The sequence below is a fragment of the Phycodurus eques genome, chromosome 16 (genome assembly GCF_024500275.1).
Source record: "Phycodurus eques isolate BA_2022a chromosome 16, UOR_Pequ_1.1, whole genome shotgun sequence".
Classification (NCBI taxonomy): Eukaryota; Metazoa; Chordata; class Actinopteri; order Syngnathiformes; family Syngnathidae; genus Phycodurus; species Phycodurus eques.
Window position 1 is genome coordinate 1,685,994 of NC_084540.1, and position 11,393 is coordinate 1,697,386.

The window sequence follows — 11,393 nt, forward strand, 5'->3', positions numbered from 1 at the left end:
TGACACTTAACAGCATTTACTGTTTCATGAGAAATTCATAAATAAATAATTATATTTATACAGCGCGTTTCAGGACACCCAAAGACGCTTTACAGATTATACAACAACAACAAAAACAAAACAAAAGACATGACCAACTAGCTAACAACACTATGGGCCCAAGGCCGAGGCAAACAGGTGGGTTTTGAGGGCTGTTTTGAATGAGTCCAGGGTCGGGGCATCACGTATCTCAGAGGGAAGAGAGTTCCAGAGAGCGGGGGTAGCAACACTGAAGGCCCTTGTCCCTAAAGGTGCTCTGGCTAATGCGGGGGATGGTGAGCAGACCCACGCTTGAGGACTGCAGGCTGCGAGATAGAGCATATTGGTAGAGGAGGTCCAATAGATACTGGGGGGCCTGGGTGTGGAGGATTTGTAGGTGAGGGAGGAAGAGCTTGTAGGAGATCAAAAATCCCACGGGGACCCAATGAAGGTGGATAAGCGCTGGGGTGATTTGCTGCCAGGGCTTGGTGTGGGGGAGAACCCTGGCAGGCAGAGTTCTGGACAGACTGAAGTCTCTCCACGGTATTGCTGGGTACACCGAACAGAACCCAATTGCAGTCGACCAGACGGCCGATGACGAAGGCATGGATGAGTTCTTCGGCGATGCTATTAGAGAGTGATGGCCGGAGAAGGAAGATGTTTTTGAGGTGGAAAAATGTAGAAATATAGACAACATTGGAGTTTCATCTGCAAAACTCCAGCCGATGAGTAATATTTTGAAAAGGGCTCAAATCGGCCAACTGATGAATCAGTCTGGCCCTACTATTCAACATCGAGCGTTTCACTAGTAGTGCTAGTCGCATGCAGTCGTCAATTACTACAGTTTTGCCTCCAGTCTTCATGTAGTTGTCCTATTAGTATGCCAAAATTGGCCTACAAGTGAGGACCAAGAGTGAAATAGTAAATGGCCCCTCAGATGGAGATATTTGATATTGAATAAATGCTCAATTGTCTTCAGTATTGAAGCTTAAGATCGTACTAGTAGGCCAAAAGTGGCACTAGCAGTGGAAAAAAACATTACTAGTAAAACAGTTGGTCGACGAGTGCCCTGAATTTTCTTCCTGGAGAAGACAAAGAGCGAACTGGAACATGAACCTTTAGCTGGAATTCAAATATAAGAAATAAATGCTCACATGGCTTGCCATACTTGCAGGAAGTGGCGAGAGAGGAAAAACTAGTGATAAGACAAGTGAGAGCGGAGGAATGCCGTGGAAGTGGCAGGTGTGGGCAGAGAATCACTGAAGGTGGCGTTCGACGCCATCATTGGGGCCCAGTCTTACAAATAACTTACACAAACACACACACACACACACACACGTTGAGTTACCGCACACCCCGCTTCCTGTCGTAAAAATAAAAGACAAGGGAAGAATGAAGTTGAAAGATTTCCCAGCATGCTCTGCTGCAGAGTAGGCGTGAGGAGTGCGAGGAGTGCGTGGACACCAGGAGGGGGCGCTACACTACACTCTGCTACATGGGAGCGTGTGGAATGAAAATCAACAAATGAAAATCAACATTTCTACTCACTAAACTTTTTTTTTTTTTTTTTTTCCTTTTGAGCAGCAGCAGATTTTTTTTCTTTCCATCATCAGCACCTGTGGCACCCCTATCGCAGTGGGCGGAGCCTGTCGCCACCACACGCTTTTTTGTTGGCGTGCGGGCAAAGCGGACATCGAGGTTGGTTGAGGTGGCCAGAAAGGGAGGAGGAGGAGGAGGAGGAAGAAGGAACGGACGCTCATCTCTCCTCCTTGCGGGAAACCTTGGATGAGTGCCAGGCAGTCGACCTGAGGATGACAGCAGCGGGTTAGACAACTAACCACCGCTAACTACCTGTACAGCCAGCCATCCATCCATCCATTCATTCATTCATTTTCTGAACAAAATGTTCGGTACTTGCCCAACCCTACTGCTAACTACAGCTAAGGCCCGCGAGTGACAGCTAGCAACTGCTAGTGAGCGAGTGTGTGGCTCACGGGGAGTATAGTGATGTTGCGTAGGTGCAGTGCTGACCTGATGAAGGTCTTGAAGGCGGCGCTCTGAGGGTTGATGCACAGCGGGACGCGCTTGCCTTGCTGGTGCTCCGTGATGAAGCGATGGATCAGCTCTGAGGAGAATGAGAACGAGCAAAAACATCTCAAGATATGGCCTTAAAGAAAAATCTTTTGATTCTTCATGATTTTTTTTAGGGTTTTTCTTTTGTTTTTTTCTCCCCTAAGAGGTTGCTTGGGCCCTCCTCAAAAAGCATGAGAATTCTCTTAACATATTAAAGGGATACTGTACCTTTTTTTTTTCTTCCTTAGCAGCTCTGAAAAGTTCATAATTTTGTTGTAATGAATTTAAGAATATGGTAAATTTTCATGCACATTTAGTAACTACAAACGATTTTAAAATATGTAAGGGGCGCTGTCATATTTATCCAACATGTGACCGGATAACACTGACAGTCACGTCTTGGTAGGGCTCTTGACTCACCATCTAAATCCCAATTCGCATTGACAGTGACGAATGTCTAACGCATCACAATCGAATCTTTAGAACTTGTACTATTTGGAAATAAAGACTTTGTCCAAAAAAATTAAAATCTAGTTGTATTTGAAAACTATCTAGCTAGCTATAGCCCTGTAGTTACGTCCTGGTCGCAGTCTAATTGTAAATGTAGCCTTCCCTGGCCTACCTTAGTCTTCATTTTGGTCTCTCTTACGGAATTTTTGCCAGGAATAATTCTTCCTTGTATGTAAAATGATAAGTAAACTGGAAGGATGACACACGTGACGTCCCGGCCAATATGGACGCACACATTCGATTGACAATTTTGCCATAAAAGTGCAATAGTGTATTTTTCAGTTTTTTGCCACTTTTTCTAGCTATATTAATGACTACCAGTCAAGCCATACGTATTCATTTGGCCTCGTACCTTTGCCCTGCCACACGGACAGCAGGCTATTCTCGTAGCTGTGGCTAAAGGGACGCTCGGCGGCTGGCTCGAAGTCTCTAGTGTAGACGCGCCCGCTGGGCACAGAGTAGCAGCACTGGCACATGCACGTGTGGTAGCGCAGGCGGCCTTCATCCAGGTACGGGTGTGACAGCGCGTCGCTGCCCGAGATGCGCTTGGCCTGTCAGGAGAAGAAGGTAGCCCGTCGGTCAAAGGAGGCGGAACCACGTGCGTACGAGACGCGATAGACACGAGAGCTCAACTCACCGGATCGAAAACCAGCATGCGACACAGCAGGTGCACCGCTTCGTGGGTGGCGCCATCCGATAACATGTACAACACCGACAATGACGGCTGAAAACGCACAGGTGTGCACACAGACATCAAACACCACTCCATACAACACACACACACACATAAAAGACTCAAACACAAACAGACACCATACATACACACACACACACACACACACACACAGTTGTCAGCTACTTGATCATCAGTAATAACGACCACATAAGGTGAGTACAGAGAACGAGTAAGTTTTGCCAGGAGGACATATTCTAAAGACAAAATTGTAGGTGCTGTGAGAACTTGTCCGGTCCCCATAAGGAAAACGTGAAAAGTGACGTACGGGTTTATGCGGCCCTCGCAGGATGTGAGCCCGGGCGCCCTCGCAGGCAGACGCCAGGGCGGACAGCGGCGGCGTCCCCAGCAGGTCCGTGATCAGGTCCAGCTGAAGACACGTACAGGAAGCACAAGTTAGGCAAACAAAGTTGGATTTCAAGACATTTTTAAGCTTTTAAAATAGATAAACAGTGGAACCTCAGTTTTCGTAAGATTTGGTTTTTGACGATCGCTTTTGGCTGAAGATTCGTCCCAGTATTCGTACAGCGACATAACCCAAGTTGCTATTTCATATTTCTTATTCTTGAAAAGGCACTACATTGTAGTGAAGTCAGTTTGCTGAGAATTTGTCACCAGTTTGACATCAATTAGCGAGCTCGTTATAATAATTATTTTGCCACCAATTCAAAACATGGCTAATGGATTATATGCACACAGCGTTTAAAGTAAGGTGGCGCGTTGACTTCCAGTGGTCAGTGGTCACTCGCACCAAACTATTGAAATTTCCTATTAGACAACCTCAGGTTATCACACATTTAAAGAATGAGGTTCTTTTTTTCTGTCAGATGACAACCCAGTAAACTTGGAACATATTGACAGCGGAAATTGTTGCGCCACCTGACCTTTCCACTGGAAATGCTTCATGTGTTGCCATACATATGGTCCACCGGATTTACATGATTTCCTATGAGAAATATTGCTTCAGTTTTCATTTGATTCACTTTTAGTCAAACATTTTGGACCGGATTAACCAGGAAAACTGACTTGGAATATAAACTCAAGTGGCCTTTGGCGCTGACCTGCTGGATGGGACTCTGCGCCTGGAAGAGGATGCGGCGTCCCAGAAGCTCAGCGAAGATGCAGCCCACCGACCACACATCGATGGCCGAGCCGTAGTGGCGGCAGCCCATCAGCACCTCGGGCGCTCGATAGTACTGCGTCACCACCTCCTGGGTCATGTGACGTGACGGGTCCGGCTCCTCCACGCGGGCCAGCCCAAAGTCACAAATCTGACCGGGGAAAAAAAAAAAAAAAAAAGGCATCCTATTATGAAGGAAAACTCATAGTATCAAGTGTCATGGGAATTGGATTCATATTTACTATAAAGCTGTACCTTGACTTATGAGATTAATTCATAACTGCGCTTGTAACTAAATTAACTTATTAAATCTTATTGTCCCCATTGAAATTAATTAAAATGGAAAGCTGTTCCAGTCCCCCCAAATAACACCAACAGTTTTTTGTTACGTACTCATATTAAAAAGAAAAATAGCACCATATTGTATAAAAACATCAGAAGAGAATGTAAAGAAACTAACTAGTTCTATGATGTGTAATTACTGTGTGTTGGGACAAATCGAAAGTCACAATAACTAGTGTTGTATTTAAGGGGCATAGCCGAGTGAATGACTTCATGAAGTTAGGTTACTCGAGCGACGGTGTATCTGAACCTCACTCGTAACCCAAATTTTGGCTCGCGTCACAATTTATATATATTTTTTTTAAATTGCCCATGTGAGTCACGCTTGTAACACAAAAAAATCATAAGTCAAGCTACCGCTATACAGTAAACCCCTACATGGTCACACTTCGAAAATCGCAAATGGATACACAGTTGAACCTCGATAAAACGGATCCAGATTTAACAGATGATCTGATCAAACGGACAGTCTGTACTGAACGTGTCCCAACATTTTTTCCATTTGTCACTTAAAATGCCATTGACCAAGTCTGTCAGTTGCAGAATTTGCCGCAGTTTACTGGCGGCGTGGCGCAATGGAGGCAGAGAATTGGACTGACATATTTCAGGGTCACAGATGTAGAATATCACTAGATCCAATTCCAAAAGACGTACCTCCCGTGCCTACATGGCAACCATGTTGAATGTGGGGCACTGACATACTATTGTCAAATGTACATAGAGCAGAGCGAGAGCTGTGGCGTTAACTCTGAGGATTACAAAATTGAAGTCTTTGGAGTCAGGAACATGCTATTTTTGTTATTGTCAAGCCATTCGCCTTTGGCAACACATTTGGAGCTGGGAAGCACACTAATTCCTCATGCCTCATGAAAACAACTCTCTTATGATGAGTACTGTATGTCAACAATCTCACCATGACCAAGCACACCTGCGTGTGAAGTTTGGATAAAGTGTGAAACTTTGAAACATTTTCGAGCTTTAATTTATTTATTTTAGCTTTTATTTCTTTACAATAACATCGTACTGTACTGGGTTTTTTAGGCCACAAAAAAAAAATTGTACTATACAGTAATATGGGTGCATAGGACCTCTATCCCCAAAAAAAGTGCTTTAATGTAACAGACAATATTGGACAACCCCTCGCCCCCTAATAGTTCGATCTATTGAGGGTCCAATGTATTTACATTTTTTTTATTTTTATGAACCTATTCTCTATTATTTGCACACCAAAAAATATTTACTGTTTTAGGGCTCAGACCAAAGCAACAACAGTATTACTTTGGTGGCATCTTAGTGCCAAGGAACTATGTTAGCGTGAGAAGAGCAGCTTAATTTAGACAAAAATAGTGCTTCGCCACCATCTTGGTGCCAGAGACCTATGCTTGAGTGAGTGGAGGAGCTTCCTTTAAACAAACAGTCCCGTGCTATATTTTTTGGGAGGGGTGCGTCAATTATTTTTGCTATTCGCACTAGGTCTTGGTCTTTATCCCCGCCAATAGCACAGGAATAATGAACTCTACGTTTCTTTGTTTATCTATCTATGCCAGCAACGTATAGTGACAGGCGGGATAATCAAATGTTCTTCCTCAAGATTGTAGGTTAATAACAGCTGCGTATTGACTTTTTTCACGTTTTTGGATGACGTGAGATTTTTCTAAATGTAAAATGTGCATCTTGGCGCTTTAAAGGTAGGGAAACAGAAACATCCGTAGAAATAACCGTATTATTGATGCCCTTTGCTCTTTGAATAAAGACAACCGAAGACATCGACGGAGCTCAAAAAACGAATTTCTCTATTCAAAAACTTCCACAACAAGTCAGTGGACCTTGAGCAGGCAGTTGCTGTTGACCAGAAGGTTGCCAGGTTTGATGTCACGGTGCAGAATCCCGGCAGAGTGGAGATACTTGAGGCCTGCGCGCACACAAGTGACACACGGCGGCGTCAAGGAGACACAAAATAGGGCACCGGCGGGCGAAGGTGGAAGAACACTCACCTCGCAAGATCTGATAGAGGAAGACCTTGATGTGGTCGGTGGTGAGTGGTTGAGGAGACACGATGACCTTGTGAAGGTCACTCTGCATCAGCTCTGTAATCACGTATCTGCACTTCCTGTCAAGGACAACTACAACACCGTTCACATATTTAAATATATTCACACCCCTTCACTTTTTCCACAATTTTCTGTTACTGACTTATCCTAAAGCTGATTTGAGTGTAGTTTTCTTTAAAAATCTACCTAAAATATCCCATAATGATCAAGTAAAATCATTTGTGCAAATTTATTGAAAATGTAAACATTTCAACAAAATAGCTACAGAAGTATTCAGGGCCTTGGCTTAATATTTTGTTGAAGCACCTTTGGCAGCGATCACAGCCTCAAGTCTTCTTGGGTACGTCGCTACGAGCTTGGCACACCTGCTATTTTGGGGCATTTTCTCCCATTGTTCTCTGCAGATCTTCTCAAGGTCAGTCAGGTTGGATGGGCAGCGTCGGTGGACAGCCATTTTTAGGTATTTCCAGAGATGTTCGATTGGGTTCAAGTCGGGCCACTCGAGGACATTCACACGCTGCTCCTGAAGCCACTCCTTCATTGTTTTGGCTGTAGGGATGGTGTTAGCCAGGTGATGAGCAGTGCCTCTTCTTCTCCAGATATGACAATTGCAATTTAGGCCAAAATGTGCTATTTTGGTTTCATCAGAGCACAGAATTTTGTTTCTGAAAGTCTGAGAATCCTTAAGGTGGCTTTTTGCAAACTCCAAGTAGGCTCCCATGTGCCTTTTAGTGAGGAATGTCTTCCGTCTGCCCACTCTAGCATAAAGGTGCGTTAGCAATGGTTTAACTTCTGGATGGTTCTATTTCCGCAAGGGAACACCGGAGCTCCACCTTAGTGACCATGGGATTTTTGTTCACCTCGCTGAACGAGGCCCTTCTTCCCCAGTTACTCAGCTTGGTCGGACAGTCAGATCTAGTAAGGGTCCCAGTGGTTCTGAACTTCTACTTCCAAATAATCGAGGCCAGCGCTTTTCGGGACCTTCATCCATCCATTTTCTGGACCGCTTATCCTCACTAGGGTCGTGGGCGTGCTGGAGCCTATCTTAGCTATATTCGGGAACTTCAATGCTGCTGAAATTCTTTTGCATCCTTCCCCAGATTTGTGCTTTGACACAATCCGGTGTCTGAGGTTTGCAGACAATTCCTTAGACTTCATTGCTTGGTTTCTGCTCTGATATGCCCTAACAACTATGAGACCTGGTGTGTGCCATTCCAAATGATGTTCAAGCAACTGAATTTAACACAGGTGGACTCCATTCAAGTTGTAGCAGCATCTCAAGGATGATCAGTGGAAATCAGATGCACCTGAACTTAAGTGTGAGTGTCATAGCAACGGGTGTGAATACTTATGTAACCATTATGTTTGAATGTTTACATATTTTATACATTTACACAAATATCTGAAAATTATGTTTTTACTCTGTCGTTATGGGATATTTTATGTATATTTAAAAAAAAATATATATATATTTTTTAAAGAAAACTATACTCAAATCAGCTTTAGAATAAGTCTCAAAGATAGAAAAATTTGGAAAACAAAGGGGTGTGAATACTTTGGGGTAATTAAAAGATGCTTATTAACTTATTGCTGTTACCGAGAAAGCAGCATAACACAAAAAGGTTGCCCGCCTACAATGCGCTGACTGAACAAGGATACATCTCCTCGAAACAATCGATCTGCGGCGGCTGTAAGATGTCCAACGCCGACAACACCTGAAACACAACAACAATCAGTTAGGCCATCAGCGATGTCATCATCAGCAGGGGCGAGGGTGAGGCAGCATTACGTTGTCGTGTTTGAAGAAGCACAGCATGCGTAGCTCCCGGAAGACGCGCTTGCATGACACCAGGTTCTGGAAGACGTTGGGCATCTTCTTCAGCGCCACCTTGCGGCCATCACGAGGGTCTGTCACCGACCTGCAAGACAACAAGAATCAACTCGGACACAGCCAAGAATGACGTCACACCTTTCTGACTACAAACGATCCTGATGAACACACGAAAGCATTCATTCAGCGCACAACATGACTCCACCTTGGTAAACACATGAATTCATTCAAACGAGTGCTCTCATCACAATAATAGAATAATAATGCATGACACTTATATGACGCTTTTGCAAGGCACTCAAAGGCGCGTTACAATGCATGTTTCTATTCACTGCGCTAACACCTGGTGGTGGTAAGCTGTTTGTGTAGCCACAGCTGCACCGGAGCAGTCTGACGAAAGCGTGGCTACAATTCGGAGCCGTTTTGACTTTGCTTTCTCACAATAATTAGCAATGATTTACCAGGGTTGGAAACATATCAAGATTCTACACTTTATTTCTACACTGTAACTTTGCAAGTGTTGTACGTTTACAAATGATCACTTCCACAACACTTCTGGAAAATCACATTGTACCATCACTGGTGAGCTACAGTGCCCCTCCCCTAACCCTATTGGAACAGCAAGGTCAATCCCTTTGTTTTTGGTGTGGACTGAAGACATTTGGGTTTCAAATCAAAAGATTAATATGAGACAAAAGTTCCGAATTCCATCTTTTATTGAATGGTATTTACATCTCGAGGTGTTAAAAAACTCAGGACAGAGCACCTTTTGTTTGAAGCCACCCACTTTTCAAGTGAGCAAAAGTATTGGAACAGACATTACTAAGTCAAGGTAAATCATATTTGGTGGCATAACCTTTACTTGCAATAACTGCATCAAGCCTGCAACCCATTGACTTCAGACTGTTGGAATCTTTATTTGAAATGGTTTTCCAGGCCTCTTTCAGTTCTTGTTTGTTTCTGAGAGTTTGTCCCTTCAGTCTCCTCTTCAGGGGGTAGAATGCATGCTTTATTGGGTTTAGGTCCGGTGACTGACTTGGCCAATCTAAAGGCTTCTTTACACTCGTTCGGGCGGCGACCTACGCCGACGTCACTGCGGCTATCCCACGCGCAGTTTGCCTTTATACTCGAGCGCAACCCACGCGCCGTTTTGAAAATGCGCTGCAGTTCTCCTCCAAGTCGGGGGGTGTCGCTTCGGCTGGTATTGACTAGGACACCACACAGAGGAGTTTCCTCTGCATTTTATGGCCATTTCCGGTAGCCGTTTTGACTTTGTTTTCCGGAACAAGGAACAGAGCAACAACAATGGCGACCGCGGCACAGTGTCTCCTAGAACAGATGGACCTAGATGACCAGATGATACGTTTAATTATGCTGCAAAATCCATCAAGAAGGCGACGGTGGTATGTGGAACCAAGGGGAAAGCTGTGTACGTCATCACAGCATGTGACTAAAATGGAGCCAATCACGAGAGAAGAGCTCCGCGGCAATCTGCCCGCGGCGACAATTAGTGCCTTGTGCGCGTCAAGAGCCGCATAGGGGCCACACTGGGGTCACGCGGCCCAACGAGTCGATCACGTGATGCAATGCGGGCGCTGTCGGCAGCGCAAGTGCGGGAGTATAAAGAGGCCTTAAGACCTTCCACTTTTTCCCCCTGATAAGGTCCTTTTTGTTATGTTGGCAGTGTGTTTTGGGTCATTGTCTTGTTGCATGATGATTCTTCTCCCAATTAGTTTGGAAGCATTTTTCTGTAAATTCCCAGACAAAATGGTTTTGTAGACTGCAGAATTCATTCTGCCGCTCCCATCATGAGTTACATCAATAAAGACGAGTGAGCCTGTTCCAGAAGCAGCCATGCAAGCCCCAAGCCATGACATTACCTCCCCCATGCTTCACAGATGAGCTGGTGTGTTTTGGATCATAAGCAGAACCTCTCTTTCTCCATACTTTGACCTTTCCATCACTTTGGTAGAGGTTAATCTTGGTCTCACCAACCCATAAAACTTTGTTCCGAAAATTTTGTGGCTCATCTCTGTACTTTACAAAATCCAATCTGGCCTTCCGATTATTTTTGCTGATGAGTGGTTTGGATCTTGTGGTATGGCCTGTATTTTCTTATTTGTTTTCTTCTCTCCTAGTCTTCGAACAGTGGATTGTGATACCTTCACCCCTGCCCTGTGGAGGTTGGCAGTGGTGTCACTGTCACTTTGGGTGATGTCCGTTGCCCAGCACACCAGTAGTTTCTTTTTCAGGACATTCCAAATTGTTGTATTGGTATACAACAAAAACAAAGAAATTGACCTTGCCGTTCCAATACTTTTGGAAGGGACTGTATGTTGAGAACAGGCCCACAGGCCTACTCATGTGGTACTTTGGGTCTACCTGGCACCTCCGGCCACAATTTTGGTGACCCCTCATCGATTAACCCACATGAATTCATTCAAGGATGTCTTCTTGCCTCACCAACAAACTGTGAACACTTAAATTCATACCAGACCACACACACAACACATTATCTTCATGAACATATGAATTCATTCGTGTCACAATACCACACAAACGGTCTCTGTGAAGATATGAATTCTTACTAGACCACACAACACAATCTCAGTGAACACATGAATTCATACCAGACCACAAACAATCATCTTCATGAACAAGTGCATTCAATCTTTGTCGCCATACCGCGCCAACAGTCTCAGTGAACACATGAAT

The 11,393-nt window shown here is 44.4% G+C and overlaps 1 protein-coding gene across 1 annotated transcript in view; it reads right to left on the reverse strand.

The window, feature by feature from the left end:
- The window catches only part of nlk1 (nemo-like kinase, type 1), a 16,769-nt gene continuing 5,376 nt past the window's right edge, over positions 1-11,393 (reverse strand). The window contains exons 2-11 of the mRNA XM_061701243.1: positions 8,637-8,766; positions 8,507-8,562; positions 6,791-6,897; positions 6,623-6,708; positions 4,396-4,605; positions 3,603-3,704; positions 3,239-3,325; positions 2,954-3,152; positions 2,050-2,143; positions 1-1,823 (exon numbers count right to left, since the gene is read on the reverse strand). Of these exons, the coding sequence (XP_061557227.1) occupies positions 1,775-1,823; positions 2,050-2,143; positions 2,954-3,152; positions 3,239-3,325; positions 3,603-3,704; positions 4,396-4,605; positions 6,623-6,708; positions 6,791-6,897; positions 8,507-8,562; positions 8,637-8,766 (1,120 nt within the window). The 3' untranslated portion in view covers positions 1-1,774. The remainder of the gene's footprint in view (positions 1,824-2,049; positions 2,144-2,953; positions 3,153-3,238; positions 3,326-3,602; positions 3,705-4,395; positions 4,606-6,622; positions 6,709-6,790; positions 6,898-8,506; positions 8,563-8,636; positions 8,767-11,393) is intronic.